At 28.5% G+C, this 9,681-nt stretch overlaps 1 protein-coding gene across 1 annotated transcript; it reads right to left on the minus strand.

Annotated features, from left to right (window-relative positions):
• On the minus strand, nucleotides 1–9,681 carry LOC111683911 (U6 snRNA-associated Sm-like protein LSm4). The gene is made up of 4 exons (XM_023446029.2): nucleotides 9,574–9,681; nucleotides 9,472–9,513; nucleotides 448–546; nucleotides 1–398 (listed from the first exon to the last, which is right to left on the minus strand). Exons 1-4 carry the CDS (start codon nucleotides 9,574–9,576, stop codon nucleotides 84–86), a joined length of 459 nt encoding a protein of 152 aa, XP_023301797.1. The 5' UTR covers nucleotides 9,577–9,681; the 3' UTR covers nucleotides 1–83.

The raw sequence follows: 9,681 nt of genomic DNA on the forward strand, positions 1-9,681 counted from the left end.
TTTAAAGTGAGAAAATTTATCAGCCTTTAATAATATTAATTAAAAAATGTACATGTTTTTACAGATGTTTTTCAATTGATAAATTATTTCCTTAATTTGTTTGGCTGTGTGACGGTTCGAATATTCTGAGCATTCTGTCTTGGACCATTATTGCTAGCGGTTGTACCTTGGTTAATTCTGTTATTAAAATTATTTCTATTTACACCACGTACGCGCTGATTCGGATTTTGAGCACCGCCTTGACCTCCTCCTCGACCTTTATTCATTTCTGCCCGATTTCTTGATTTAGTTTGAGCATCTTCTTTTACCATGTCAATTACTTCGTCTGGAATGCGGAGATATTTAATTGTACTGCCACGTATATAACATTCGGGCATGCGCCAGAACCGGTCACCGTCCTAGTGAAAAAAATAAAAATCAAGCTCATAAAATGAATTTGATTCTTACCTTAGAAGTACAGATAACGTCACGTAAATTAATATTCATCCAAGAATCACAACTGACCAAATGTCCATTATACGTTTCTCCATTTTTTAGTTCCACGAGCTACATAAGAAAGAATACAGAAAGAAAGAAATATTAAGACGTTATGAATATTAAGTTTATGAGTTCATTTTATCTGTTATAGCTTAAGGCATAAATTTAATAAGCTACCTAGTTTGTAAATATAACACTTATGTATGTAACATTTGTTACTAAATACAGTGTCTCATATGAGTATTCGAACTTAATATACATATTACGAAAACAATCATGATTTTATAACAGACTAGCTATACCCAAAACAATATAAATTTTTTATTGGCATATTAAAGACTGGTTGGCGTGTTGCACTTGGGCAAATGGATTAGACATCCAACAACATCTTATTAAAATTTAATTTGCGTTTAGTGTCTTGGCATTCAATTTAAATTTGAGGTAGGATTTCCCTAGCGAATAATTTATTTCTCTCGAGGATTTGTTTTTTGAGATTATTGTTGAACCTACTTTTAATATCAGTTTTTAGTATTAGACTTGGTGTGGATATTTTTTTACCATTTTGTAGTTTTATTTACTATTTATGCCCGTTAACACAAAGTATAGTTTAGTTAAATTAAACAAAAAGTTATCTATCTTCCAGTTAATTTAACAAGAATATTTTGATTTCTGCATAGGGTTTAAAACAGTTCGAATATGATTTAGTTCGCAATTTTTCCAGCTTACATCATCGCAAAGTAGTTATTAATTAGATGACTTCTAACATGGGATTGTGCTATATTTGTTAAAAATGCTTCTGTATTTGTAAAAATTTGATCATCTGTAGTTCCCGAATTTAAACTAACCTCTCCCGAGGGTTCTTCCACTTTATATTTGATAGCTATATTGTGTAGCACTGCACATGCCACAATTATTGCCATTGATGTATCAATTGATACACGCATACCTAAACTTAATATAGGAAATCGCCTTTTCAATACGCCAAAACATCGTTCGATAGTATTTCGTGTTCGTATTTGTGACTCGTTGTACAATATTTCTGCATATCATATCCACTATCACCTAACAAATAATAATCTTCAAATTCTCTATTTTCGAGTTTTGCCTTTATTTTGCTATTATTAAATATATTGCTATCATGAGCTGACCCTGGCCACCTACATACAATATCCATAATTTCTAAATGTGCGTTGCAAATAGCCTAAAAAAATATTTTGATAAATAGATAGGATGCCATAAGATATCTTTACCTACTTGTACATTAAAGGAAAAATATCCCTTTCTATTTCGATACAATTCCGCATTATTTCCACCGGGAGACTGAATACGTATGTGAGTACAATCTATACTTCCGAGAACTTTTGGAAATTTTGCAATATTGTAAAAAGCATTTGCATTTGATTTAAGTTCTGTTACTTTTGGCATTTTTATAAATTTTGGAGACAGTTTTGCCAATGCTTTTGATACCCTTTTCACAGTTCTACTTGCTGTCATAACACTTAACAACAACAAAGAGTCAACAACAACAAGCAACAACAAAGCTCGATTTCTAAAAAAACATCAGTGGTCAACATAAATATCTACATACACATGAAAATATACGATAGACTATACCTTGTTGCAACTGATTGTACATCTCAGTTGGCCAACATAACGAACGGCCTCCTTAGAAAGTCTGTATCTTTTTTTAAACTCATCATCCGCGATATTAAAATGATTAAAATAGACCTTTTGGACATATTTTTTGGTGCAGATCTATTATTTCTATTATATATGTTAAATAAATGACTGGAACTATTTATATGATGTGACATTATTGTAAATAATTTATTAATAATATTTTTAAATTGTGGCAGTTAAAAATTAACTAGAAGAAATTTTTCGATTAAATTAACCTTATGGTTATTGCTAACAATGACATTGTGTTAACGATTATTTTTTAATCTTTTGTTAAATATTTATGTTAGAGATAACTTTAGGTTAAGTTTTTTATTGTTAACGGGCCTTAATATAATTTCTTACCTTTTAGTTTTTTCTTGTCGAATAAAACTTTAACTATAGACACTGATAACGTAATTCATGGTTTAAATCAGGAGTGCCCAAAAGTTTCTTACGGAAGAGTAAATACCAATACATTTAAAGAAAAACATATTTTTATTTAAGTTGCAAGAACCAACACATTCATACAAGGAAAAAGAAAAAAACACGCAAAAAAAATATGATTTGCATTATTTGTTAAAATAAAATAATTTTCCCTTTTGTTTTGCAAATATATTTTTTAATGAATAGAAAAAAGTATTTAAAACGTTTTCAATTATATGAGAGTAGATTGTACAATAATTCTTATGCGAATAATGTAAGTTTGAAATTTAACACTAACACAAATATTTTCCAAGTGCTTTTTAAACAATTTTTTTTACGATAAACAAAAACAAAATCTACGTCTCGTCAATGTTTACCAGCAATGAAAAAGAAAAAAACACGCAAAAAAAATATGATTTGCATTATTTGTTAAAATAAAATAATTTTCCCTTTTGTTTTGCAAATATATTTTTTAATGAATAGAAAAAAGTATTTAAAACGTTTTCAATTATATGAGAGTAGATTGTACAATAATTCTTATGCGAATAATGTAAGTTTGAAATTTAACACTAACACAAATATTTTCCAAGTGCTTTTTAAACAATTTTTTTACGATAAACAAAAACAAAATCTACGTCTTCAATGTTTACCAGCAATGAATGAACGAAAGTGTTGTTGTTTTACTCTTGCTTGTATACTGTAAAGAACAACAACAACGTATTGCTAGTGCTAAGCGCATATAAGTGTCTAGAAAACACACTGCCTATAGCTAAGCGCATTTACAAAAACAAAAGAGTACCAAGCGCATAGGGCTTGGGCACCCTTGGTTTAAATTAATTGTAGGATTTTATAGTGTAGTATAACAAAAAAATTTATATTTTTTTGTTTTAATTCATATCATAATTTTTAATATTAAAGCCGGTTTCACAATGCTAGAAGCATTTTCAGGGAGTGTTCACAATGCTAGCAACCAATTCTTTTTAAAACTCGCGATTGTCTGATACAGGCTACGTTAATGGAATAAAGGAATTGCAATAATAGTTCTTTTATCGTTGTTCTAAGTAATATTTAGTGTTATTAAATCTACCAATTTCTTAAATTTTATAAAAACTGCCTGAATGAGTTTGAATAAAATTAAATTTTCTTTTTTCAAATAATTTTTTTTTTCGTTTATAAAATTTAAATAATTTTTGGGATTTTAAATAAATGAAAAGTGTCGCAAAATATAATAAACATTATGTTTAAGTGATAAGAAAAACTAATAAACGCTAATATCCTTGCAATTTTGCGAAGAAGATTTGAAGTTTTGTGAGTGCTTTTGTCTTATTCTCTCCGAGCTCGTCTGTGTGAAGAGAATAAAAAAGTGAGAATGAAACCCGCTTCAGATTCGCCCATAGTAGAAAAAATGAAGTTATAACCAAAGTATAACAAGTAGTCCGACTCTCATATACAGGAAATTACTCTCTCACATCTACGAGTGTCGTGTGAATTCGACTCTCTTGTAAGAAATTTAAACTTGTCAAAACACTCAAATGTTTAACTTACTTTTTTGGCCACTTTTAGGAATTGTACGCAAAATTGCGGTTGTGCACAAAAATATCTGTAATTTTTTAAAATAATTTTATCTATCTTTGCACACAAAATTTTTTTTAATTTTTCTAAAATATTTTTTTATATATTGACTTTTTATTTTTGTTGTTGTTGAATTTTAATTTACAAACAGAGTTTCAATTTTTGGTATTGAAAATTCGAACAAATTTAAAATTGTAACTTTTTTATAAAACTCTGTGTGTTTAGAATGCACTAATACATACACATTTTTCTTACTAACACATATTTAGAGTTAGGTACTTTTTCACTAACACATGCTTAGAGTTAGGTACTGCTGTCAAAGAGTCGGACTACTTGTTATCAGGCCTGCCAGATTTGCCGATTTATCGGCATTTTGCCGATATTTTATCTTCAAAATAGTAAAGTGCCGATTTCCCGATTTTTGCTTCAAAAATGCCGATTTTTTATTCAATCGAACAAATTAACGAATTTATTATAACTTTACATAAGCAGAAATTACATGGAGCTTTTAAAACAATTTGGAAAGGAAAATTTACAGTACGGTAAAAAACAATCCATCACCAATTTCAATTGGATCGATTATGAAAAGGAAACATAATTTATGTATGAAAATCCTGAATAGGATCTAAAAGTCTTATCTAAGGGTGCTAAAATTTTAAAATTTTTAAGAAATTTTTATGGTTTGAAAATAAATTTACACATTTTTGTGGAAAAGTTAAAAAATCTGGAGAAAATTTCCCATTATAAAAATGTACTCAGCAAAATCTTTACCTATCCGATTTTTGTTCGACGATAACCAATAATTTTCTGTGTTTATTAGTCTATTCTATTTGATCGTGCAATATGGAATGGTTTTAACAAAAATTTAAAAAACAATATTTTTTCAAAAAACTTCTAATATTGACTAGGATTAGAACCATTAACTAATTCCATATTAGACACACGCTCTAGACAATTGGTTACAAATCCTATTGTAAAAATTAATTAATATTGTTAATAACGATCACTCACTGTCAAGTGATGTATGAAATAACTACATCACTCATAACCAAAATTTGAAAATTTTTTACAGGGTAAATGTATAGTATAATACACAAATAATTATACATTTACATTTTTCTGCAAAAGTGATACAAATTCTAATAGATTTTATTCCAGTAAACCAAAGTTTCGGTGTACCCTTACAAAGAGTTCTTTTATTAGACGTATTCTGAATAAAAATTCCCTTAGTTATGCATGTATGTAAAAACAATATTGTGATTTTTTTATTACTTGTGTTATGTTTCTTTGGTACAAAATAGTTTTTCTTTCAATTGTCGCTTTATTGCCGATTTTTAAAACGTAAGTGCCGATAAATGCCGATTTTTTGGGAAAGAATTGCCGATATTTCTACAAATTTATCTGGCAGCCCTGCTTGTTATACTTTAGTTATAACCGTTCTCTCTTTTCGTAGCCATATTAAACTTCTGACGTTTAAGCGATTTATTATTTTATATGCTACCATATTTACTTTATGAATCCGAGTTTTTTTGTTTACTTTTTTCAATTTAAAAATATAAAATGGAAAATATTTTTCAAACTTAATTGATATATTAATCAACAAAGTATAACAAGTAGTCCGACTCTCATATACAGGAAATTACTCTCTCACATCTACGAGTGTCGTGTGAATTCGACTCTCTTGTGAGAAATTTAAACTTGTCAAAACCCTCAAATGTTTAACTTACTTTTTTGGCCACTTTTAAGGATCGTACGCGAAATTGCAGTTATCCACAAAAAACCTGCAATTTTTTAAAATAGTTTTAACGCACTTTTGATTTAGAATTTTGTTTAATTTTCATGAACTGGAAAAAAATTTTTTGTTGTTGTTGTTGTTGTTGAATTTTAATTTTCAAACAGAGTTTCAATTTTTGGTATTGAAAATTCGAACAAATTTAAAATTGTAACTTTTTTATAAAACTCTGTGTGTTTGGAATGCACCAATACATATACATTTTTGTTACTAACACATACTTAGAGTTAGGTACTTTTTCACTAACACATGCTTAGAGTTAGGTACTGCTGTCAAAGAGTCGGACTACTTGTTATACTTTGTTAATCAACATAAAATTCTAATAGCGAATAAAATTTTTAGAAGGTCCTTGCGGACGGACCTCGCTGGTTTCAAGTTTGCTTGTAAGTAGTGCGGGCCATTGTTCCTAAAAACAATGTAATTTCTTCATCTTGTGTCAATTGCAGAAGTTTCTTATGAGCGATGTGTTCCGCTGGTATTTTGTTTTAGTGCCAACGTATTAAGTATGTGTTCGGTAAGATTGTTCACAGTTCTCAGATTTCTCAGGTTAACATATCTTTCGCTTGCAAACATGTCCAAGTAAGAAAATTATATGAATCTTCGAACGGCAGTAACGTTCTAAAAAGATGTCTTCCTTTGTCATTTGTTTGAAAAAATTGGACGTAAACAACTGCAAGAGGTGTTAAGGCTCAGTTAGTTTGAAAGTTCCGTAACGTTTCCGTTCTGTGACGTTCCGTTGACTGTTTATGTGTAGTTAGTTTATACGTAAGAACGTAGCAGCTGTTTTTAAGAATATGCAAAAAAAGCAACTCTGATTTGTTGAAAAAACGATATACAAACTTCTTGGCCAATGATTATCAGTGGACACATTTATAACGAATTTTAATAATTAAATTAATATAATTATAAAAAGTAAAAACACGAAACACGATTTTATTTTAATTTCTTTCTTGGTCTTTTCTTTTTTTTCTGTGGCATTTATGTTGAAAGTAATGTCAACTTTGATATTTTCTTTGATATATTTCAGAGTTTTATCTCTCTTACTTTATAGTTTTCGCGTTTTTTTTTTAATTTTAAACTTCATAGCATTTAGTATAATTTTTTAATAAATATTTACTAATATAAGAAGTACATTAATTTTAATGTTTAATTTTAAATTATTTCAATTAATCATAATGATTAAAATTTTTGGATGTACATTATTTTTAAAACATTAACATCACTATTTTTTCTTGTTTACATCTTTTTTGTATTTTATGTCAGCTGTTTTTAGCTGTCACTTAACTTTGCGGATTGAATTCTATTTTCTACAGGTTCATCCGCAACGCAACTTCAACGTTACGGCCAAACTAACGACTTACATAAGTTTTCGTAAGCCAAATACGAATCAGCTGATTCATCACGGAACGGAACGTAGAGACTAACTGAGCCTTTGGTGTTTAATGCCAATAAATCATGGTATTAACATAAATTTCAACAAGAACTTGTAGGGTTTAATGTGGTCGGTTTAATGTGGTCTGGACCGTTTTTATAAAAATATCGTTAGTGCACACAATTTTAAATGATTTTTTATTTCTAATTTCCTAAATACTACAAGTGCGGCAACGTTTTTCTTTAATTGTTTACAAAACATAAATTTCATTAATTCTTATTAGTTACCTTGTTTTCTTCATACCATGGTTTCGCCTATATGTACTACTATATGGGTACAACTTTAACCCCTTAAACTTCGGAATATTGTTCGATTGAACAAACAAAGGACTAAAACTTTTTTGTATTCAAGTAAATATATATTTTATGTGATAAAATAGTTTTTTTAGAATATTTTAAAAAATAAGTTCTGAGACACATTAATGTCCTGGAGAATTTTTAATATCTTTTAATTTTTTAACCATTTTTATATTTAAATCTTTTTGAAGTATGTACTAAATCTATGTATGTTATGATTCTTTAGACATAAGAAAAATATTTTAATATTATGTGAAAACAATATATATAGAGCCACCTCATCTTTCGAAGTTTCTTTTTACTTAAAATTTCTTCAATGAAGAATTGCGTTGGAAAAACTAACTGAAATTTTGTATTTATCAGTTATGAATATACATAATACCATAATTTTTGCAATAATTTACGCGTCGCTATTCGTAATTATAATAAAATTTTAAATTAAACTATACAAAATGGTGTGACAAAAAATAGAGCCAGCTTGCAAAAATACAAAAATTTAACAATTTGTAGACAATTTTCAAATTAAAATCGACACAAATTGTAAGTTTAAGGCTTATTATTACAATTCTAATATAATCTCATTTAAAAAGATAAGTTTAAACTAGAAAATATCAAGAAGGAATAAAAAATAACACCTATTTTTGGAGTAAGAAATATTGAGTCATGTAAAAAAATTGCACTTTTGAGGACACAATAGTTGGAATCTCCTTAAAAAGTACTATTTCTCATTCAGCATAGCATCATTAATTATAATTTTGGAATATTTGTAGTCATATCTTCCCTCAATCCGAAATAGAGACCATGTTCCAAACAAGAAAAAATAACCTCATACCATTACGTATCCACCACCATGTTCAAAGATCTTCATAGCACATTGGGGACAAAATCCAGTGTTAGAACGTCTACGTATAGCTATATGGATCATATCAGAATAAAATAAATATACTTTTTTACATCTGACCACATAATATTTCGATTCCTGCTCAAGGGGAGATTTTAAATGTTTTTTAAAAATTTTATTTTTTCTTCAGGATCTTTAAAGTACCATGTAATACTTTTCTACTAATTTTGTCCTTTAAATTATTTTTATACGAAAGCATCATCCTCTGCATGAGTCTGATTTTTTCGCTTTAAAAAAGATGTAGGTAATTTTTTATTTTTTTCGATATTTTTTGCCTTAAACTTATATTTTACAGCATTTTCTATAACTTTCTTGGAGCACCTAGTTATTTCAACAGTTTGTCTACAGCCCTTTCCTAGATCATGGAGTGTTTTTATCGTTTTTCTGCTGAATCGCTCATTAAAATATAACGTGAATCTGTTCTCAGCTCCCAACAGAAAATTTATAGCTTACTACATAGCTATGATAAAAAAAATTTATAGTGTAGTTTCGAAACTCTATTTTAAGTTTTTTATATTTCTGAAAAATAAAACTACTTAACTACGTTAAAAAGCATCATAATTTCACTAATAGAAGTTAATCCGAGAGAAAAGCCTATTCGACTCACTCCACTGTACAGGCATGTGTGGCTCGAGCATGAAAGCACAAATTATTCTATCAGCCCTTAACTGAATTGAAGCCTTTTAAAATTTTGCTATTAATATTTTAGTGTTTCTGTTTAAACAAAATAAACAATAGGTTTTTGCAAAGCGGTACACTGTTAGACTTGGTTCAAAAGCTTATAATTAAAGAAGTTATCAACTGTGTAAACAACATATGATGTGGTTAGGGACACAGCCAAATTTTGATAGGGTATCAAACCACGATATACTTTCCATACAAAGTCAGTTAGTTGCTTGTATAATAATGATTTACTTACCATTGGATGACTCTGTGCAGTTTTAAGAAGTGATAGCGGTAGCTGTGAAAATAAAATTTATAATAATTTTTATATTTGATTAACTTATGTTTATAAATTTACCATTTTAACGTTTAACTTTCCTGTAACAATAAAGAAATAAACAAAACTTGCAGCTAGATACAGGCATGGAAAACTGAAATTCTAAATGGTACTGAACTCAAACCATAA

Source organism: Lucilia cuprina, chromosome 2 (genome assembly GCF_022045245.1).
Source record: "Lucilia cuprina isolate Lc7/37 chromosome 2, ASM2204524v1, whole genome shotgun sequence".
Classification (NCBI taxonomy): Eukaryota; Metazoa; Arthropoda; class Insecta; order Diptera; family Calliphoridae; genus Lucilia; species Lucilia cuprina.

Excerpts from the sequence above, each read along its gene's own strand:
- LOC111683911 (XM_023446029.2), bottom strand. Across the intron at positions 547-9,471 it reads CTGCACAGAGTCATCCAATG|CTCGTGGAACTAAAAAATGG; the intron begins GTAAGTAAATCA and ends TTTCTTATGTAG. Across the intron at positions 399-447 it reads ACGTTATCTGTACTTCTAAG|GACGGTGACCGGTTCTGGCG; the intron begins GTAAGAATCAAA and ends TTTTTTCACTAG.